Raw genomic sequence first — 23,729 nt, forward strand, 5'->3', positions numbered from 1 at the left:
GGCAATAAACATCTGGAAGCTTGTCCACTATAAATTGTTTGGTTTCTTTCCCCCTGTTTCATGAGGCCATGGTGATATTATACTCTTGGAATTCCTCCTTTCGTCTGCTTCCTTTCCACTGACAGTTCATAAAGGATGGGTCACACTGGGAATGAAAGCTAAGCAGTTGTTTCTTAAGATACCACAAGACTTTAAGCTCTATATAGCTAAGAGTGAATACCAGAGAAAGAATCTGTTCTAGGTGGTAGTAGTTTCAGTTTCCTGGAGCTGCACCCAAATGCCCATGAGGTCCTGTGAGACCTGATATAATAACTTGGGAAGTCCTAGGGGAAGGATCTAATAACCAGATGAAAAAATTGCAAATGGTCCTTTTTTTTTGCTTTTGTTATTCTTACTATAAATGGTTGCCATTTATTTTTTTCTATACAAAAGGCCCAACTCTCTTTGTGCACTTTCACATACATAGATACATTTTAGATATTACTGCCTCTGCTTTATACATAAGAAAACTGAGGTTTAAGAACCTTAACAAATTTGTACTTGATCCCCACCTTAAAGAACACAGAGGTAAATTTTGAATTTAAATTATTCAACCAGGATGGGGTTGTGGGAAGGGGGGCACCTGGATAGCTCAGTTGGTTAAGCCTCTGATTCTTATTTTGGCTAAGGTTATGATCTCAGCTAAGGTCATGATCTCAGGGTCCTGGGATCAAGCTTTGAGCTCAGCATGGAGTCTGCATGAGATTCTCTCTCTCTCTCTCCCCCTCACCCTCTCCCTCTGCCCCTCTCTCAGCTCACACTCACTCTCTCTCTCAAGTAAATAAATAAATCTATTTTTTTTTTAAGATTTTATCTATTTATTTGAGAGAGAGAGAAGTGAGCATGGGAAGAAGGAGGGCCAGAGGGAGAAGCAGACTTCCCACTGAGCAGGGAACCAGATTCAGGACTCGATCCCAGGACTCCGGGATCAGGACCGGAGTCGAAGGCAGTTACTTAACCAACTGAGCCACCCAGGTGCCCTAAATAAATCTTTAAAAACATTAAAATTAGTGGCCCCTGGGCGGCTCAGTGGGTTAAAGCCTCCGCCTTTGGCTCAGGTCATGACCCCATGGTCCTGGGATTGAGCCCCGCATCAGGCTCTCTGCTCAGCAGGGAGCCTGTTTCCTCCTCTCTCTCTGCCTGCCTCTCTGCCTATTTGTGATCTCTGTCTGTCAAATAAATAAATAAAATCTTTTTTAAAAAATTAAAAATAAATTATTTGATAACATTTTATTATATTAATTGATGAAAATGTTTCTTCAAAATTCCTGTTAACCCTGACCCTTCTCTGCAACCAGAGTTCAAAAGGACTTTGGGCATATTCATGCCATACGCAATCATTAGAGAAGATTACCTACTGGGCCTACCCACCAGTTCAGACAGAGACAGAATAGGCTTCAGGAAGAGATGCTGGATATTGTGATATTTCCTAAAGAAGGTGGCCTATGTATGTCCCTCTCTTCTGAGTATATCCCAAAGCCCCTAGATTTGTAAAGGAACTTGAAAGCAGAGGATACTTATGCTTTTGTCACCAAATACAGTGTGAAGTGGCAAGTGTCCTAGAGAAGTGCTCCAGGGCTTTCCATAACAAATGTGGCATGGGAGTAGAGCAGAAATAGCTAAATAGGCAGGGCTGAAAAAACCATAGTGGGATAGGAAAACGTCTGGATGTTTCCCTACTCCGAGAAGTTTCACAATACTGAACAGAAGCCTTGCAGATGGGTGTTGGGCAACATGGCCGTCATTTGCAGGACAAACTGATGGGAAAGAAGATCAAAGCTGTCTTTCTAGACTTTTAGATGTCTGACTACAGAGATGACAACCATGGACCAGTTCCCAGCTCACCACCACACTTCTCATTCACTGGCTTTCACTACTAGGTTTAGACCCTGCTGTGCCAGTGGGGATGGTAAAACCCAGAACTGACTGAGATTACCGTGACTTAAGTTTTTGCCTTAGTGCAAAATGAGATTACTCTAAATTAAATGATATTTAATTTCAGATATCTAGTAGAATTGAAACTCAAAATATAAATTAAATTATGGGTAGGGGGCATAGGAGAGGAAAATTAATTTTCCATCTACTCTTCTGATTTCTTAGCTGAGATCCCTGTAATAAAAGACAAATTAACAAGGGAAAAACAAACAGAAGTTTATTAACATGGGATCCATGCCCACACCAGGAAAAATAAGTAATTCCTCAAGGTGGCTTAGAAACCAGGATTAAATACCATATTAATAGGGAATGGGGAGGAGGCATGGAGAAGCTTTAGGGGAAAATAAATTATTTTTAGGAGAGATAAATGAGTCCTAAGAAGAAAAGACAGGAGGTATGATGATAGTTTATGACAAAGTCTGTCTGGATATGGTAACAATTTCTAGTCCCCTCTCCTGTGACAAGAGTCAATCTTCCCTGGCTGATGAAATTCCCAGGGAGGGGATTTACGATTGAGTTCCTTTAGGCAGCTAGGGGAGTTCAGAGAAAGATTCTCCCAGCATTTGGTGCTTTTCAAGTGCCTTCAGCTCAAAATAATCAATATACCAGAGCAGCATATCTGGGGTGGAATGTCCTGAACTCCAACAGTCACATTTCAGAGTGGCATAATTTGTTAACCTTCAGGGGAAAAGACAGTATTTTCTTGTATACTTGACTTTGTAATCTAAGAAATACACATTAACAGTACATGATCATAAACTAAGTCATAAGTATAAAATTGTAAGTAAATACTGTCCATGCTTTTTTTTTTTTACTTTTTATGAGGAATTTCAAACACTCACAAAATTAGAACAAATAGTATAACGAACCCCAGTTCCAGCAATTATCAAGATGTTATCTTGTTTCATCTACTAACACACACATATATACATATTTTCTTTATTGTAGAATATTTTATAACAAATTACAGGTATCATATAATTTCATGCAAAATTCTTCAATACACATTTAAAGAGTTTTTTAGCATTACCAAGGTACCATTATCACATCTAATAAAATTAACAGCAGTTTCATGATATAATATTTAGTGCCTGTTCAGATTTCCTTAGTTGTCCCAGAAACATCTTTTTAAAGCTGGTTTGATTGAATAGGGATCCAAACGAGGTCCATAGATTGTATTTAGATAATAGGTCTCTTAAGTCCCTTTTAATATTTAACAGTTGACTCTCTAAAATCTGTGGTCTTTAAATCTCAGGTACCCACGTAATCACGTCTGTGGGCTGAGATGAGCACTAAATTCACAAAGTTTATAAGCTCATCTAAATGTGGGCGAGGGCTGCGCTCCAGGACAAAGAAGAATTCATCAGACAGGAGTCTGGCTCCCTCTAGTGCTTATTCAAATAGTAGCTGTCTCTGAACTCAAACCAATAACAGAAAGACAATCCTGATGTAAAGTTCCATGCCATAACCTTGTAGCTGTGTATTTCTTATATCATACTTCTCAATAGTAAAGGGGGAATTGTTTTCTTCCTTTTAATAATGAAAGATAACACTTTGAATGCCAAGTAGAAAGTCAGTTCCTCATGATATTTTCTATCATGGAATATGTCATAGGCCATCATGCAAAGTAGCATTACCATCATTTATTCCAGAATATCTCCATGCTGTTTCCAAGACACCCCTACTGTTTTAATAGCTCCTTTATTTCAAACTGCTACAGTTATATCACATTCATTATTGTATTTGAGAGTAACCAGGGGTTTATCTAAAAGCAATTTGATGTCTTATAGTTGCTTTTGTCATTGCATAGGATGATGAACAATGGAACAGAAGAGATAAAATGAAAAACATATACACAGATAACAAAAATTCTTAAGACTAGGATATAGCAGCAGGTAGCAAGAAAAGGGGGGCATAGACACTATTATGTGTAATCTACATATATTAAATTAATATATTTTAAAATAAATGTTATGACTGGTATTTTAAAAAAGAAAGCAAGGGCAAGTAAAGACATACCTAATTAAGCAAGACTTGTTTGCCTTGAATAATTTTCATATCTATGAGTATACGGATATGCATGCATTTCCTACGAAAATGCTTTAAAGATATTTTGTTACTTATGTTCAAAAATTCTTATTGTTATATCACAGACCATTTTTAAAAATGCATTCCTGACATGGGAAGCCATCCTGAATTAAAGTGAAAAGGAGGCACGATATAAACTGAACCGCATCTCTTAAATACAGAGTGAATACCCCCAAAGTCCCTCATACAGAAATTCCCAGCGTGGTTGGTAACTTAGTCATTCAAGACTGGTCTCTTGATTTCTTAGTGAGAAATCTCGACTGCTCAAAAGAATACCAAATTTAGGGGACGCCTGGGTGGCTCAGTTGGTTGGACGACTGCCTTCGGCTCAGGTCATGATCCCGGAGTCCCGGAATCGAGTCCCGCTTCGGGCTCCCAGCTCCATGGGGAGTCTGCTTCTCCCTCTGACCTTCTCCTTGCTCGTGCTCTCTCTCACTGTCTCTCTCTCAAATAAATAAATAAAATCTTAAAAAATATATATACCAAATTTAGGAAAACACTGCCACCTTTGAATTCTTCACTAAAAACTAAGGTTCAACAACAAAATCCAATACACTTTTGATTAAACACAAATTCAATCTCCAGCCCAGCTGAAACCTGACTTGACTGCGGGCGGTGTTGATTTACTTCTCACTCCCCAGTGAAGCCTCAGGTTTTATTCCAGGAATGATATAAACAGGACCCAGAGAGAACTGTTTTCAATGTTTATATCACTCTCTATCAGGGTGACCTTGGCTACAACCGGACAGCTCAGATCTTAGGAAATGTACCAATGTCAGGTTGTTTTATTTTTGCAATTATATGTTGGAGGAATGAGACCCAGACAGTAGATATTCCCAGTACAAATCACGCTGAAACCAGAATGTGGAATGTTCTGCATATCTGGGGCCAAAGGAGACCCCACAGAGGTGGGGCTGGTGGAAGGCTGCCTGAGAGAGGCAAGGGTGAGTCGCACCATCTCATCCCCGAATTATCTCCCCCGTGCGGCACCCCACTGTTGGGTACCCCAGTAATGGGTCCATGGTCAAAGGAGCGAGACTGATACAAAGCGAAGGCCAAGCAAAGCTTTATTTCGTACCAAGCATCAAGAATCAAACCAACCGTCAAACCTGGTTGACAGGTCAGGGATGCGCCTTACAGAGAGGGTGACCCCTCCCTGCCTCGCAGACTAACTTTTATAGAGCAAAGGCCATGTGGTTGGGCCTGGAAAAACACAGGTGGCCAATGAGATTGTAACACACAGAGAAAGCTGCACAGTCATGCTAGGTCCCACACGGGTAGCCAATTGAATTACAATTCACCCCATAGTAGCTATTTGAACTAGCCTACCACCTTGGTCAGAATTGGCACCCAAAAGGCGGGGCCCACACTCCTTAGTAGCTAGGGACACAGTAAGCGTGCCTTACTGATTGGATGTCTCCACCTGACCCGACTCATCCCTGCACTCGGGCTGTTATCTCCACCTGACCTGACCTACCCTTGTATTGGGGCTTTGTTACCTGGGACTGGTTTCCTGGACTTGCTTTTAAGGAAGTTCCCCGGGGGGGGGGGGGGGGAGGTCAATTTAAGTTTTACTGCATAAACAACAAAATGGCTGTTCAACCAGCGTGAGGCTGCTCTGGCTGACTAGGCCCTTACACCCACGAGGCCACACCGGCTAGTGGCAGAGACAAGGAAGCCAGAGACGACCCCCTCCCCCATCGGTGCCAGCTCCCTGAAGAATAGCAGGAGGGGGCAGGGCTTTGGAAACAAGGAAAAATGGTCCTTCCAGGTCTCACAGAAGGACAATTTCTGACTTCCTGGCATTCTGGGCATATCCGAAGGAAATGGCTGTAGAGACAGTCCGTCCTCCTTATTCCGGGTGGTTGGTTAGGTCTTACAAAGTCCATGCGAACACCAGTTCTCAGTCACAGGAAGGGGAAATGCAGGGCTGGATTTCCACAAGCCTCTGGTCCCCATATTTTCCTCAACCCATCAATACATAACCTTGCTTAATGTGGGTTTCCACTAAAAGATGCTTTATTTCATGTCTCCTGTTGATTCATGAACATGGAATTCGTGTCCAGCAGCCCCGTAAGTCACTCCCGAGTGAAGGTGACCACGGCGGTATTTTCTCGGGAAAGCAGGCCGCTGCCTTCTCCCACTTATGCACGTCAGACAGGACTCAAGCACTGCACTCGGGGCCACTTTCAACAGCAACATCACCCCCAAAATGAAGAGAAATGTGAAAAACATGGCCCTGGACACCGCGAAAAGGACACTCGTTTACAGCAAAAGCGCTGAAATAAGATGCCTCACCTTGTTCCAGAACATGCTGAGAGCAGGCTTGTCACGCAAGTTTTTCGACCTTTGGCTGAGGTCCGGAAATGGGGTTACAGATAAGTGTTATCAAGTAGGTGAATTCACAAACGCTGAACCCAACGAATACTGACACCCGACATTGTGAGGAGAGAGCTCTGTCCCTCGGAGGCGCATCCGGAGGGCTGACCTACCTTGACATAAGTACAACACTGGGCACAGTCTTCTTTCTTCACCCGCAGAAACTACTACCAGATCTGAGAGAGTCAAAGGGCTTGAGCACCGGGCCTCCCCCCACCCAGTTGCTGAAAGGGTTTCCATCTAAAATGGAACCGAGAACGCGGAAGAGTCTCACGCATGCGCCCTCGGGAAAACGGCACAGACCTGAAACTGATTTCCCGCCACCGATGCTTATCCCCTGACCAATGAACAGCCACGAAAAATCTCTCCCCATCTTCAAGCCAATTGCCGGGCTGTTCAGACTCTGGCTGGACTTTTCTCCTCTTTGCACTCCCTGCTCCTAAATACAGCCCATCCCAAACCCACAAGGGACTGTCCTGCAGCTTCCTTCAGCATGCTTTTCCCAAATTGCGGTTCCTCCACTATTCCCAAGTAAAGTCAATCCCTGGAAATTTGAGCTTGCCTCAGTTTACCTCTTTTATTTAAGGTGACGCACAGAAATGACAACACTAGAGGCAACTTGTTAACCAGGATGGGTTCTCAAGGCAAACTGAGCAGACTTCCCAGGTTTCTTTCCTTCGGCCCTGACCTTCCTGCTGAGTGAGTATCCCTGGGGCTTTGAGAATTAGATTTAAAAAAAAGAAAGAAAGAAAGAAAGGCCTTCTCACAATGGATAAAACTAAGGATAAGAGTCATTCTTTTAAGTATTTAAATAGAATGCCATCTTAACCTTATACTCCAAGGTAATAAAACATAACAGAGTACTTAAAAGGGTTCAGAGCAATTTCCTGTGTGGCATTGTTTACACAAACAGCTAACTATAGAAGTACGCCCCACCCCCAGCCTGCCATGCTGCCCCAGCAAAAAAAAAACAAAAAAAAACAAAAAAAAAAAAACCAAGGATCAAATTTGAAAACTACAAGAATCTAATCTAACCTGGTTCAAATCATCCTGGAAGCTGAAAGCTACAGTCAAGTGTGTTCTTAACATAAAGGCAGAGCTCAGCCCTATGGGGATTAAGAGGTAGAGTCACCTGTTGTCACAAAAGTCACTGAACAAAAATGACTCTCTCTTCCCCCAGAGATGAAAAACATCAAGACAAAATTCTGATATCCCATCCCAAAATGAGGCAGTGAAACAATGAGCCCTATTTTAGTTCTACCTCTGTACAAATGGGGAGACCATTTCAGCAGCCATTCTCTTCTACAAGAGCTGTTTTGTAACATGAGGCAGTATCTTCCTTACCATGCTCTTCCTATTACTAAAAAAGGCCTGAAGCAAAAGCAAAGGTAGTGGCATAAAGAATGGAGAAGAGGAAACAAATACAAGGAATGGTGTGGAGATAGAATCCAAAATGCTTTGTCATTTATAGAATGAGAGAAGGAAATTGTGCTACCCTTTTTACATTTTATCTTTTTATTCCTTTCATGAAATCACTTATTAATTTAAACAGATTTCTCCAATAACAACAAAAAAGCCTTTTTTATATTCTATATCCCTCTTCCCACCACCCCCTGAGAGATCAGGTTCTTTAAGTTAGTACTCTTGTAATATCTGAATATATAAAATATTTGTTAGATTAATTTCCTCCAATATTAAATTTCATAGAAAATCAAAAGGAGGCATATTCTACTCCTATTGTTTTTCTCGGTATTACTAGAAATATGTTAACTCCTGGAGAGCCTTGACACACATACATATGCTATTACATAATATATTCTACTGGTTAAATGTTTTACTATCTCAAGCATTAATGGATAAACTGCTTATAAACATTGAGAATTCCCCCCATTGACTTCTTAGTGCTGACAATAACGAGATACAAGAGTAGACAGACCCAACAAATCTTCATAACTATCTAATTAAATCACAAGGGACTTTTTGTCTCACTGGTGAAACCCAGTTAGGAACTAGGCAAATGGAAAGAACCATCCCAGGCACTTTTAGGGAATATGTTTAGTGCCTTCCTGCCAGGAGCAATGACCAAGCTGCATGAGAATATAAAAGAGAGGGATATCTTGCTGCTTGACTTTCTCTTGCCAGAATTTCTTACATTGAAGGAAACAATACAAGTAGGAACTGAGGACACATTCTAAAGGGGTAAGAGATTAATATCAGCATTTGGATGTTGGCAAGTGGGAGGACTATAAAAAGAAAATTCCTGGACCAATGAACACACATTTATGAGATGCTTATTTCAGTACAAAATCCTGTATAAATTCTGTGGGGAGCACAAAAATTGTTCATATATTTTCATAGGTATTCGTGGAATGTCTATTATGTGCCAGGCACATAGTGTTATAAACAGAATAAAGTAGAAATAGACAACATTCCTGGCCTCAAGGAGACCACATAGGCAGAAAAGAAAATGAGAAACCAACAGACAAAATGTACTGTGAAATGCTGTTGCAAGGGAGGGGGGTATAGAGTATACAAGAGGGACCCACACACAAAACCAACTGCAAAGATCAGAGGCTCCCAGGAACTTTTTTAAAAGAAAGCCATGTGTATTGGTTTCCTAGAGCTGCCATAACAAATAACCACGAAGTTGGTGGCTTAAAACAATAGAAATTTATTCTTTCACAGTTCTGGAAGCCAGAAGTCTAAAACCAAGGGGGTTGGCAAGATCAAGCTCCGTCTGAAGACTCTTGGGAAGAATTCTTCCTTGCCTTTTTCAGTTCCTGGTGGTTCCCAGTCATCCCTGGCCTTATAACTCATCAGTCCACCCTCTGCCTCCATTGTCACATGAGCTTTCCCCCTCTCTCCTCTGAGTTTCAGTGTCCTCTCCCTCTCTTATAAGGACACCAGTCCCTGGGTTAAGGCCTCACTCTAATCTAGATGATGTCATCTTAATGAATTACATCTGCAAAGACCCTATTTTCAAATAAGGTTACTTCTGAATTTTGAGGGGATACCATTCAACCCACTAACCCAGGTAAGAAATGACATAGGCCTGATCTAAAGTAATGAAAAGAAGAGGAAGAAGTCCAAAACAATGCTCAGTTTTTTAATTGGAGTAACATGTTGGTACCCACCTGAGATGAGGCATTCCAAGTAGACAGAGCTTTTCTTGGGCTGTTGGTATAAATAAGTTCTTAAAAATAATGACTATTATTTTTGAACATTTATTACCTACCATTATTTCTAAAACTCACAATAACCCTGTGAAAATAGGTATAATTTCCAGGTTATAGCTAAGCACACTGAAGCTAGAAGGGTAAAGAACTCTCCCAGAATCAGTTTGGAAGAAGTGAAAGATGAAAGAGAAGGAGTGGACGGAGAATATGGAAGAGAGCCCACTGAAGTTGATAGAATTTTTATTTACACCAGGAAATGATCCTAGAGAAATGAAATCTAGGCACTGATAGTTAAGTTTCTTAAATTACTGTCTTTGGGAAAATCCATACTTTGCCACCAACATGGTATATATGGAGAGATTCACACCAGAAATTAGACATTTCGGGGCACCTGGGTGGCTCAGTGGGTTAAAGCCTCTGCCTTTGGCTCGGGTCATGATTCCAGGATCCTGGGATCGAGCCCCACATCGGGCTCTCTGCTCTCTCTCTCTCTCTCTCTCTCTGCCTACTTGTGATCTCTATCTGTCAAATAAATAAATAAAATCTTAATTTAAAAAAAAGAAATTAGACATTTCATTCCCTCCACACTTTTATATGTGTGGCTCTTTTGTTGGGGCATCAAGGAATCTGGTCCATCAAATAAAATTTGTAAAAACAAGGCTGTCAAAATTCAGCCATCCCTAAACTTGGGGTTCATCTACCAAACCAAGGGCTGTTTTGCCCTCCCTCCTCATCTCTTACCTGGACTAACAACCACCCATCAGGTCTTACCTTCTGGGAGGCTTCCTCTGACCCTTGTTAAAGAAAATTACTCAAAACACAGAAATAAGGCAAAAAATAATTATGTGACCTTTTAATGCCTTGCTGGACATGCTCCAGTTAGCCCACTAGTGGGTCATCTCTTTTGGGGAATCTAACTTCGTTTCACTTAATATCACAATTGATCGGGGCACTAACATTTTACAACTCAGTACAGTTAGAACTCTAACTTCTAAAAAACATGATAAAGTGTGATCGTTTTTTTCTGTCTAGCAGAGAAAACAACCCCCAAATCACAGTTTTATAGCCTCATTGGACGTTGATCAGCTTTGTTTCTAGTTTAGCAATCTTTACAAACAGGCTTTTCCTTATTGATTTTTAAATTCCATTTCTCCTGTTCTTTTTCATCCAGTATTGTCATTCTGATAGTTTACTCCTCATTAAGGCAAACAAAATTTTGACACATGCTATCTTTTTTCTACGAAAATTATGCAAATAATTTGGAAAATGGTTAACATATCCTCAGTAAGAATTGACAGTCCCTTCCACCTTACACCAACTATTTCTGTAGCAAGCACTAAGGTGATGACTTATTTGCCTTCTCTGCCAGACTAAGCAGTGACTTCTAGGAAATCGGTGAACATTTCTCTAACAACATCATTGTCTCTAGAACCCTGCAGAACAGTTGTCCCAGAGGATGAGCTCAACAAGAATTTCTGAATACATTTCTTACCTAAACGCCTTGGAACCCTTTCTCCCACTCTACTCCTTTGTCTGTCTTGATCTGAAGCTCCTACATCTTCTTTTTTTAGTGGATAATGGCCATCTTCACTACCTGCAGCCTCTCTGAAAAGTATCAACATATTATCTAATTAAATGACAGGTTTTTCTCCCAGTGGCAGACATACAATAGGGTTTGTATCTGACAAGAGGATGGAATTCACATCATCTACCTGAGCATCAGTAAGCCTCAAAAATAAATTTATTTATTTTTTTTAAGATTTTATTTGATTTGACAGAGAGAGATCACAAGTAGACAGAGAGGCGGGGGGTGGGGAGCAGGCTCCCTGCTGAGCAGAGAGCCCGATGCGGGACTCGATCCCAGGACCCTGAGATCATGACCTGAGCCGAAGGCAGCGGCTTAACCCACTGAGCCACCCAGGCGCCCTCAAAAATAAATTTAAGTGAAAGTCACTACTGCTACTTTGGAAAAAATACTGGTTTTTATTAATGATAGAAATTGATTACACAACTAGCATATTATAAAGAAGGTGCTGTTAAACAAACTCTAAAATGCACAGCAACATGTAAAAACATCTGAAATACATAATGTCAAGCAGAAGATGCTATATCCATACTTGTAAATCAATGTCTTACAGAGCATGGAATGAACATCATTTTTCTGATCCAGCTCTTTGTTTAAAGACTATCCTGTTGGTGTTAAATTTGTGATAATAATGAAAGCCTTAGTAGGTATCAAATTAAACTCTTTCAGTAATCAATTTATTGACTCTGCTTTAAATTCATCCTATGTGCCTACTCTGTGAAAAGGACTCTGGGATTCTTAAAATTTTTCCTGTTAAGTTTTCTCAGTAGAGGGCGCTAGAGAGACACTGCAAGAGGAAAGTCGTTCCTACCTCAAATTGTTCAATTGGCAGTCAATTAGGGATCCGTTTTTCAGCAGAGAAAGCTTCTCCCAGTACCCAGCTTCTGCAACATGGGCAGCTTCTCCAGCATTAGGCTCATGCAGCAGGAGCAGTTGCTCACGCGTTCAGCCCCCAGCACACAAGACCTCCCCAACACTCAGGGCCTATGAGAGCATAATGGCCAGCTACACTGCTTACCCCAGCAACTCCCCAGTGCATTGTGTAATAGAATGTCTCTGGTAAAACACTTCCTCTGAACAGTTTCCTCCAGCAAGCTAGAGGATGGATTTCCAGCAAGATCCTCTGGCACAAACCTTCCAGCAAATTCTGTCCTGGGATGGGAGGTAGGGGACTCTTCCACGGGTATCTAAACTGCTTCTTAGATCTGCTGTTCCTGTATTTTTTAGAGTTCTCTTTATTTCTTACTAGCCAATCCCTCATTATTCCAATCCCCTATTATAGTTAACACTTCTTTATATTAAACTCTCCCTATTCAAATTGCCGTGGGCCTTCTCCCTCTTGATTGGACCCAGACTGAGACAAACTCCTAGGAACAAAATAGAAATGAAGCATCTTTTTGAGTATTTGATATAAACAGCAGCTTGCCATGACAAAAAAAAAAAAAGTTTACTCAAACAACAATGAAATATCATATCTTAAAAGATGGAAATATTTGGGATTTAGATGGCTAAGAAAAATGAAAGCATATAGAGAAATTTGTCTTATGCTTTTCTTTTAACAGTCCACATCATCATGATCACATTTAGTTACCTTTTTTTAAAATGTTTTTTATTTATTTATTTGACAAAGAGAGAGAGATCACAAGTAGGCAGAGAGGCAGGCAGAGAGGGGGTGGAAGCAGGCTCCCTGCTGAGCAGAGAGCCTGATGCGGGGCTCGATCCCAGGACCCTGAGACCATGACCTGAGCTGAAGGCAGAGGCTTAACCCACTGAGCCACCCAGGCGCCCCCACATTTATTTACTTTGAGATGAGCAAGATGTATACATTTTATTATCCTAGGATAATGTGCCCCCAGGCACTTGAAACTATCCCAAAGTTAAATTCAGGGGAGTCCTAGACAACCAAATAACTTAAAAGCTCTTGTTTTCCCTTCTCCAGTAATGAATTTTCAAATCCTTCTGTCATCTTTAAGGAAACACCTACGTTTTTATTCCTCAAATGCTATTACTTTAGCCATGTAATTATAAAATAAAGGGGGGAATAAAGAAAAAAGACACTATATTTTGTAATTCTTCACAATTCTAAGAGAACCAGCATTTTATGTATGTACTAAGGCTAAATAAGCAACAATAAAAATGTCCCACATGGTCCAGCAGCCTCGTACCAATCAGATTTAGTCAAGTAATGATTACCTGCTTCAGAAGTACTTTGAATCAAAGTAGCTTCTCCAGTGAGTTTTGCCAAGGTTCTGATTCTATTTGGAGTAAACAAACTATTTGGAGTAAATGCTATGAAATGGCCAAAGGCATGACAATCATCCAAACATCTTCTGTGTTAGATTTAAGGCTATTTCTCTTTCCGAGAATTTGGGGGTACAGAGAAAGTGAGATTTCTCCAAACTTAAAGAGATTTTTTTTTTCAAAGTTTTAAGCCTTAAATATTATTTTTGTAGTCAGATAGGCCGAGTTTAACCCCAGCCCCATTCCTTGCCCACTGGATAACTCCAGACAAAAGTTTTAACCTCTCCAAATCCTAGGTTCTTCCCCTACAACATGAGGATAGCAATGTCTACACTGAGGGATGGTTGGTTGCAAGGATTAAATGAGATAATGTGTGTAAAGCTAGTCAGATACTGCTCACTACTCTGTGAGAAAAAGCAACTGCCATTGTCATTACTACTGCTGAGATCTCATTGTCTAACTTTCTAACCTTATTAATTCCGTGACCTCTTTTTTAAACAAGTTTGTGTCAGAAGATGATCCTATAATGTCAATGTGTGTCTCATAAAAATTAATCTGAACCTGAGGGAACCTTGAACTGAGTTGTTCACATGCCAGTTTAATATTTCTTTTATCTTTACTTCCCCTTCCTTTCAAAGTGAGTGTCTCCTTTCTCAGTTCAAAGTGAAGAGCAAGGGAATATTCCTCAAAAAGTGCTTTTACAACCTTTTCATTGTTTGGCTGAGAACATTCTTGAGCATTTTTTATACAAATTGTGGTAATTTCACCATCCACTCTTTCCTCACAGAAAACATGACAGGTTTTCAATGTGTTTTTGTAAAATCTGCTCTTTTTGAGGCAGAGGAAAATATCTGTGTCGAGAACAAGCGTTTCTCCTCTCCTGGTGGCCTCGGGTACTGAGGACCTGAGCGACTCTGAGGAGCTTCTTCTCTGGAGATGCCTTCTGGGGTTCTGCCTAGTCGGCCTTTTCCCCTCACTGATGAAATTCCTGTTTTTTTCTAAAAGAAAACTTGCTTTTAATAGCAAAGATTCTTTGAGCTTCTGGAGAGCCAGAAATGATCCTTGGACGGAGATTCTTCCATTAGGTTCCAAAGGACTGAAGCGTAAAGTTGGGATTTTCCTTTTTAGATCCATTACCAGACTTTCTAGAGGGACTTGACTCCGAAAAACAGAAAGATCGAGGATAGCTTCCACAGAGCTGAAGACCTAAAATTAAACAGAGAGAAATTAAAACAGCGCTGTCAGTTCAAGCAGATGACATAAACACATTCCTTTTCTGCCACTCTCTCTGTCTCCACAGCAGTTACCCCAAACCAAGCCCCAATTGCCCAGCATAGACTAGTTTCTTGCGCCAGAGCAGCCCATCAAAGGGATCCCACAACCCATTGAGTTCACAATGTTCAATTTGGGATTCATAGTCCCTCGTTGCATTTCCAAAAACAGAGATAGTCAAATATTTTTTAGAGACAGAATGTTATTTCAAACAAAGCCTTAAGCAAAACCCATACACTGTTATAAGTACAGATAGCACTCTGTTCTAGTTCTTCTCTGTGGACGGGGTCCCCTTAGAAAGCCCTTTTAGCGAAGTTCATCAGAAGCTACCCAGAACCCTGAGTTTCTTAGTGAATAGTTTTAAGCCGATGAATTTTAACTCTTTCCTCTTATATCTACCTCTCCTGCCTCTTTAAAATCTTTTTAATGTTCATCTTAATTAGGTTTTTGTCCCCAAGTAAGTCTTTAGGTAGATGACTGACATCCTCCATATGAGCATAAAAGTGCTTGCTTGAAAGCATCAAGAGGAACACACAGAAACATAAAATAGGCCAGGCAATAAGCAAAACATTTCAAGACACACGTTTGGCATTTAACAATGACTCAGGTTAGCAAGGGTGCATTTTCTTTGGTAGGAATCACAAGATGAGAGTGCTTTGTGTCTCCTTTGTAAGGAACACAGAGAAGAAACATGATCCAGGGGGCACCTCCGTGGCTCAGTTGGTAAAGTGGCTGCCTTCAGCTCAGGTTATGATCCCAGAGTCCTGGGATGAAGCCCTGCGTCGAACCCCATGAATCCCATGTCAGGCTCTCTGCTCAGTGGGGAGTTTGCTTGTCTCTCTGCACCTTCCCCTGCTCATGCTCTCTCTCTCACTGACTCTCTCTCTTTCAGATAATTAATTAATTAATTAATTAAAATCAGGAAGGAAGGAAGGGAGGGAGGAGGAGGGGAAGAAGGGAGGAACGAGGGAAGGGAGGGAGGGGACCCAGGACTGCCAGTATCATACCTTACCTTTTCACTGAAATGAGGGTCTGTGAACTGAGGAGATCCAGACTTTTCTACCTGACAGTGTTCCTGTTTTCTGTTGACATTCTCTACACATAAGCAGAAACATTGCCATCAGAAGTGTTTGTGGGATGACACACTAATAATTACTTAAATTATTAATAATAAAAATCTTCAACTCTATTATTTCACATACCTTATTTTTTTCTACATTTTTCCTTTAAATTCAACATTTAAATAGTTTTCCCTTTTACTTTAAAATTCATTTTTTGTGTACCTATGATCCTAATCATATTTTTTAAAACACATAAGTGTGTATACATATGTATATATGTATACATATATAAAAAGAGAACACAAAAACCTAACAGGAAATTCTCCCTTTGTTAATTATGGCCACAAGGAGACCACCTTCTTAAATCCGGATACCACACTATCCTGGTTTTCTTCAAAATTCACTGTGCCCTTTGCTAATTCTTTTTCTCTTCCCATTTTCTATATGTTAGCATGCCTTAGGCCTTAGGACTTGTATCTCTTAGCAAACATACACCCAGTCAAGGGTTGATCTTGACAATCCCACAGCTTTAGATACTCTCTCTAGATGTATCTTGCAAATTCTATCTTTCCTTTGCTTTTGGAAATCTCTACTTCATTATGCAAATAAACGTCTCCATGACCAGAGTTCGACTCTTGATAACCATCCCCCTCCCAAAAGTACTCTTCCTCCAGTGTTCCACATCTAAGAACATGACATCTAACCTGTCAGCAAATCGTGAATGGCCACTCGGTCTCAATCACCAGCCCTGTTAACACCCTAGTCAAAACCAGCAATGACTACTAGCTCCTGTCTCCACACCACTGCCAGAGGGATCACCCAAGAAAAGGTAGTCACACTTTGTCAGTCATCTGCTCAAAACCCTCCCTCTCCCCCAGAATAAAATCCAGACACCTTGCCTTGACTTATAGGCTGCTTCATATATACTGGCCCCCGCCACCCATCTGACCCATCTCCTTTTACCCTCTCCTTACTGGCTCTGCTCCGGCCACTCGGGCCACCTTGCTATCTTCAAAATGTCCAGCATGCTACCCTCTCAAAGGTTTTCCCAGCCCTTCCCTTGCCTTAGAATGTTCTTGACCCTTATCTGCACATTCCCTTACCTCATGCATGTGTCTGCTCAAATGTCACCTAAAGGGAATATTTCCCTACCCATTCTATCTAATAAAATAGCCCTCTCCATCCCATTCCATCCCTTTATTCTGTTTTATATTTTTCATAGTATTCACATTATATGTTAATATATACAAATTAATATATAAATGTAATATATAAACACAAATAAATATAAATATATAAATAATATATAAATATGCAAATTAATAAAACACCCAATGCAATATATACTCATTTATTGCTTTTTTATTATCTATCCAGCACGGATATATGCTTCAGGAAAGAAAACATTTTGCCTATTTCACTCACTGCTGTATCCAGAAGGCCTAGAATGGGGCCTGGCCAATAATAAGCATTCACAAATATTTGTGAATAAATGAATGAATGAGCCTTCTCTTTCTCTCTCTCTCTGAGTTATCAATTCAATATTTGAAAAATTAGCTTCCAAAAACACTATAATCCCGTAAGAGCCATAAGAAGGAGCCCCACCTACCATCCCTACCTGAACATTGCCAATGGGAAGGAAGGAATGAATGAATGGTGACAGACTAGGTACCCTGATAATCCACAGTCTCTTAGGTCTCTCTCTAGATCCTATCTTCCCTCAAGCAAAGCAAGGTCTTTTCTTCTGCCCCCAATACCATGTGGTATTTTAGCTCCAAGATCCTGGCATGGAGGCTCATCTTTCTCTGTCACTGAACTGTTGAGAAGGCTGTCCCCTCCATGAGCCTGAAGGGATGAATATGTTCTGCAGACCCAACGTCCTCACCTATGTCAGGGCTGGAGGTGAGGAACAGAATGGCTCCATCTGATCTCAGATCCAAGCCATATTTCTCCAGTCCATTACCAGTGATAAAGCCAACACTATGTTAAAATATCCTTTTGTTGGTTTGAACAGAGAGAAGTAAATGGTATGATGATATATTGCTGAAGTCACTTGAAAATTCCCAAAGCGGTCATCTAATTTGTGAGATTATAGATTATTTTTGTGGGGATTTCTTTTCTGTATTTTATAAGTTTTCTACAACAAAATACATCACTTTTTTTCCCAAGATCGAGACAGATTCCAAATACAGGAAAGAAGTCTTCAAGAATTTGGCAGTTACTACCAACTTTATCATGAACCATTTTACATATATTCTTGTTAATGCAATATTGTACCACTTTTATATTCAGAATAGAATAATATTTTCAAAAAGCTACTTTAAACTTTACCAATCCCGTGAATCATTTTAATGAAGTTCAGTTTTTAATTTCATTTCAGAAGTATTTCTAAGTTTATAAAATTTGATTTGGAAGTACCTTTTTTTCCTTTGAACCACACATTTGCAACTCCCCTGGCTTTTGTTGGATTTATCACATTTCCAACAACCCCACTTTCATTCTTAATATCTTGGAAGTGAGTCTTCATTACTGTGGTCTGCAATTGATCATTAAAAAGGTCAACCAAATGACCAGCAACTGCAGCTGTTCTTTCAGAAGTTTTGGATTCCTTGCCTTCCAAAATGGATGCCTGTAAGAGAAAGAGTAGGATAGTTTTTTAAATATAAAAATAAGATTCAACTTAATACAGGCATTTCACACACCAGTGAGGGAGAGGCTATTTTATTCAATAAAGGTGTTAGTACAGTTGATCAGATACTTGAAAAAAAGAATTAAGGATAGATCTTTGCTTCACATCATACACCACATGAATTTGAGAATTAAATGTAGAAAGTGAACTCTTCATTTGTTTATAAATGGAAAGCATTTGTTAATATTTGTCTGATTTTAGAAAGGCCCAAAAGTAATGGCAGTCCCAAAGGAAGAAATCAGAGATACAAAATTTTAAAAATTAAGTTTAAAAGCAAATCAAGCTAACCACCAAATATAGTAGTTTGGAGATGGCTGTATGTTTTGTTGATTGTGTAGTCCCACAGTACATAAGCCAATAATAAACACATCTCTAATTTTTTTGCCAGAATTAGAAAAAGATACCATTAAAAAAAAAAAAAACCCAGCAATCATACTGGGGATGCAGTAGAGTAAATCCTGTCCTCCTGTACATATTTGAGCTGGAATTCAACTACTGAGAGCATATGCTATTGCAGACCCCGCCATCATACTCAGCACAGAGTACCAGCTCCCAGTAGATACCTCCCTGAGCTCACTCTCTTTGAACTTCTTATTTTACCCAGGTAAGGGGCTTCTATTTCATCCCATTTGGAAAGTAGACCCATAAGCTCCTCCCAGTGCTTACATAGGTAGTCCAACCCGATTATACCAAAGCTCAGACTTAATCTATCCTAAATTACCCCCAGGGAGGACAGGATATCTCATGGGCCTGAGTAAGGGTTAACAGATCACAAAGACGTTTTGGGCTCTCAGCTCAGAGGATTCTGTACTCAGAACAGGACTTCACCGAGGACAAGCAAGCTACTTTTGACGTCTCAGGTCAAGAAAACAGTCTAGGTACATAATATCCTGTCCATCCAAATGGCACCTTGAAATGAAAGCAAAAGAATAAAAAAGGCTGAGGTCAAATTTTAATTAATGGCCAAATTTAATTAAAAATGCAAAAGAAGAGTTCACAACAACAGCAAAAGGACAGAGGGACAGGGGATGAAAATGGCTCATGTTGAGACATATAAAACAAAGGGAGTGCTTCCTGAAAATGAAACTTATAATGATCTATTAAATATTTGTTACAGAAAATACTTTTAATAGAGGAAAACAGAGTTTCTTAAAATATTCACCACTAGATCCCATAGGAAAGAGTAAAAATATATGTTTTCCTCCATCCTAGTCCCAATTGGTATAATGTAATAATCCCAAAATAGTTCTTCCTAGCAGAGGAAAAGAAATGACAAGAGATTTTTTTAGATTTTTCAGGAATTCTACTTCACTGATTTGTCTCTATACAACACTGACTGGTCCACAGCAATCTCAATGGTTACATGGCTTGTCAATGAGCTTCCTGTTTGCCTTTCATCAATGTCAAAGAAAAACTTTCCATCAATTTAAATTCAGAAAATCTTACTCCACCTCTGCCCTCAACGATACTAATTCTCTATTTCTTTATTTAAGTGTCTGCATTTAATTTATCTTTGAAATCAAAGGAACTCTCCCTGACGACTACCAATCTCTTCTATCCAGCATTAAGAAAGGGGGTTCATGGAAATAACCCCTCCAAGAACTACCACAGAGATATAGGATTTTGAAACAAGAGAAGCATTTTGGCCAAGAGTTATTAGGTGATGACATTTTCCCAGTATCAGTGATATACTTAAGACACTTTGACCGTAGTGTCAGAAAGCTAAAAGCTATAAAGAAAATCTGACTTTTTAAGTAAGGCACTGGAGAGAAATAAATAGATTCATGCCCTGCATTCGTATATATTTCCTTTTTAAAAAATTAGTTGTTTATTTTCGTTGACGTTGCCGTTACTGCTGCCAGTAAACAAAATCGTACTGAAACCTCACTGCTTTGGCATCTCCGGGACCCCAGCCGTTAAAGGCCCTGCCACCGTTTCCAAGCGCTTGATGGAAAGAACACGGAAGGCTCAATCTTGAACTTGCTAACGGTTCTTGCTAGCCAGCACAGATGCTGAAAACACAGAGCCCTTGTCCTTGGAGACAGAGCTAAGGCCACAGAGAATTCCCACTATGCAGACAAGACATCAGGATGCCTTCCCAACTTGAATCCTTGGCTAGAATCCTTCTTGCCGGCCCTTTTCAAAAGGAAACCGCGGCCTCCATTTCTGGGTAATTCTCTCCGCTCGGGTTCCCCCATGAAGTGGGAGACCACAGTTAAGCCCAACCAGCCTGTGAAGCGACTTCTCGACGAGACAGCTGTGCCCCTGAGCAGGAGTCTCCGGGTGCGGGCGGCGCAAGGCGTTCCCTGGACTTGAGGCTCTCTCTCACCGCCCGCTGTGAATTTACAGCGCGCGCAGCACCGCCGCAGGAGCAGGTGCAGAGAGGTCGGGCCCGCGTCTGCGGGCAGGTGTGCCTCGGGGCCAGGGGACTCTCCGCCCGCACCCGGCTTTTCCCCGCGCCGCCCGGGACAGCTCCGCACCCGCGCCGGCCCCGCTCCGCGCCCGTCTGGGGGACCGGGGCGACGGGCGGAACGACCCTGCCCCGCAAAATGCAAAACAAAAGCAACTTGCCATGGCGGGGGAGAGACGCGCCTTCGGCCTCCGGCAGGGCCCACCCAACTCTAGCACAGCGCGGGCCGCAGGGAGGGCCCCGCAGGCAGGTTTTGCTTTCAGTTTCGGCTGCGGCTAGCTCGGAGACAATGTGAGAAAAGACGGCCCCTCCACGGCCTCGCCCTGCTCTGCGCCTCGCGGCCTCGGAGCGAGCGGAAGCCCCGACCTGGGCCGCCTGCTGCCTGGGTAGTTTCACAGCGTTTGAAACTCGCGCCGGAGGGGCGCCAGCAGGAATCCTGGCAGTAATTCGGAGACTCTCCGGGTGCTGTGTCTATCCCGTTTTCAGTGGAAACCCGGACCTCCTTTTTGCGCCCTCGGCTTCCCTATCGCGGGACTTCCCACCACCCCACACCTGTTCCTCCTCTTCCTCACCTGCCAGCCCAGGGCCAGTCGCGCCGTGGCCAGGGACACAGGACACGGGCTGAAAAGCGTAGGGCCCCTGTCAACAGACAGCTCCCCGGCTTGTCCAGGCCAGTCTGACTCCAGTCTGGCACCTAGGGGGACACGAGTAATCTACCTACAGGGCTTCGCAGTCAAAGAGCACGAAGAGGAAAGGCAAATGGCTGGCAAACGTGAAGAAGCTTGGCTCCACTCCTAAAAACTACAGACTGAAATCATAACGAGATCCCTTTTCTCCACGATGAGGATGATCGAAATTAAAAAGTATAGTGATACCCAGTGTTAGCCAGAGTGTGAGGAAGCGTCCGTGTTGCTGCAAGCGTAGATAGGTGCAACCATTTCTAAGGATTTGGACCCCTTTCAAAATTTAAAGTGTGAAATTAGTGTGAAAATGCATAGACTGAGCAGTTCCACTCTCAGAACTGAAGTTACAGCGCCCAAGTCAAAGATACTGTACACAAATTCCAACTGTGCGTTGCTTTAATATGTGTCATTTTGGTTAAGTTTTTCACTCAGTCCGTGAATAGAGCTAATTATTATATGGCTGATGGCACATCTCTATGGCCTAAGACTATGAAAATTTTAAACAGTTTGAGGTTATCTATATGTAATTCCCCAACTCAGACTTTATCTTCAGATTCCTGTACCTAAGGGCCCAGTTGTATGTGTAATAAGCATGTGAAATTTAAGGAGACCAAGCAAAACTCTCCTTCCACCTTTTCTTCCCTCTCTGTAAATAATAACACTACCCACCCAGGAGCCCAAGCTCATGACTCACTTGTCTTCTGTGACTCCTCTTTTCCTTAGCTCTGTTTAGGACATTCCATAAACACACACTCTCTCTAACCCCACCTTCACCAGCCAGATCAAGTCCGCATCCAGCCTCGTTCCCCTTCAATTCATTCTGGATACCACACACTGAACAATTCTTTTTTAAGGTAAGTCAGGTTTGCTCCCTATTTAAACACTTTGATGTCTTCCCATTGCACTTGAATACTAAACGTTGGTTTTATTTATTTATTTTTTTAACTTTAAATTCCCATTGCACCTTAAATAAAATTTACATTTCTCACCAGGAAAGAAAAATGGCCTTGATCTGCTTTCTATGGCTAGACCCCCTAAACTGTCCTCACTCCCTCTGTTCTGACCACACAAGAAGCCATCTATCTAACTGGAGACTTTTCTTGCCCTTGGTTATTGTTTGTTTTGTTTTGTCTTTTTAATTTATTTGACAGAAAGAGAGAGCACCAGCAGGGGGAGTGGCAGAGGGAAAGGGAGAAGCAGGATCCCTGCTGAGCAGGGCCCTTGATGTGGGGGTTGGCTTGATCCCAGGACCCTGGAATCATGACCTGAGCCGAAGACAGACACGTAACTGACTGAGCCACCCAGGCACCCCTTGCCCTTGGTTCTTTGTCCAGGCTGGATAGCTCCTCCCTGATCTTTACTTTCCTGACCCCTTGCTGTGACTAAAGTCTTAGCTCAAATGACCCCCCTTCAAAGAGACTGCTTCTAATTACCCGGTCTGAATTTGTCCCCCCCCCCCAGTTAATTTTTATACTATCACCCTGTCATTCTGTCTTAATAACATCACCCCTTTCTAAAAATATCTTCATATATTTATTGTTTTTCTCACTTGTCTCCCCCCCACATGGTAGACATTAGTACTGCTCACTAGTGTTGCTTGATCTTCTCAATTCAGGCACCTGGAGGCTTTGCCCTTCCTCAGCCTTTGATTTCGTCAAGGCCGTATCATTCATTCAGCCAGTGAAAGTGAGGAGAACTGACATGTCTCCTATTTGGGTGAAGGTGTTTCATTGGCAGCACAAGAGTCTCCAGTGCTCTCTTCTTGTCCTTGGTGCTCAAAGAAGAATGCATTGAAGGAACCTGTACCACTGAGCCAATATGCAGAACACATTTTCACTAGAGAGCTGCCTGGACCCATAACAAAATATATATGAATGAAAAATAAAGTTCTGATGTTTTAAGCTACTGAATTTTTTTCAGCAGTATCACCTAGCATACTCTAAGATAGACCACTAGAATTAAAGAGCATCATGAAAATACTTGCAAATTACACATCTAATAAAAGATCTGTATCTACAATATACAAAGAACTGTTACAACACAAAAATAAAAAGACAATCCAACTTAAAAATGGACAAAAAATTGAATAATAGACTTTTTTTTCAAAGATACATGAATGGATAATATGCACATGAAAATATTCTCAGCATCATTAGTCATTAAAGAAATGC

General features: G+C 41.3%; 1 protein-coding gene across 2 annotated transcripts; it reads right to left on the bottom strand.

The window, feature by feature from the left end:
- Positions 1–12,943: 12,943 nt before the first annotated feature.
- Positions 12,944–23,382, bottom strand: RBM43 (RNA binding motif protein 43). 2 transcript variants are annotated; one of them, XM_032857751.1, is made up of 4 exons: positions 23,147–23,382; positions 18,195–18,405; positions 15,728–15,810; positions 12,944–14,649 (listed from the first exon to the last, which is right to left on the bottom strand). In XM_032857751.1, exons 2-4 carry the CDS (start codon positions 18,301–18,303, stop codon positions 13,900–13,902), a joined length of 942 nt encoding a protein of 313 aa, XP_032713642.1. In that variant the 5' UTR covers positions 18,304–18,405; positions 23,147–23,382; the 3' UTR covers positions 12,944–13,899. The 2 variants fall into 2 exon arrangements, with proteins under 2 accessions (XP_032713642.1, XP_032713641.1); XM_032857750.1 differs by lacking the exon at positions 23,147–23,382 and adding an exon at positions 21,037–21,180.
- Positions 23,383–23,729: the final 347 nt, after the last annotated feature.

Source organism: Lontra canadensis, unplaced genomic scaffold (assembly GCF_010015895.1).
Source record: "Lontra canadensis isolate GAN:19392208 unplaced genomic scaffold, GSC_riverotter_1.0 scaffold13, whole genome shotgun sequence".
NCBI lineage: Eukaryota > Metazoa > Chordata > Mammalia > Carnivora > Mustelidae > Lontra > Lontra canadensis.

Coding starts and splice junctions, on each gene's coding strand:
- RBM43 (XM_032857750.1), bottom strand. Junction 15,811..18,194: donor GTGGTTCAAAGGAAAAAAAG/GTACTTCCAAAT, acceptor GCTTATGTGTAG/AGAATGTCAACAGAAAACAG. Junction 14,650..15,727: donor ACCCTCATTTCAGTGAAAAG/GTAAGGTATGAT, acceptor GTTTAATTTTAG/GTCTTCAGCTCTGTGGAAGC.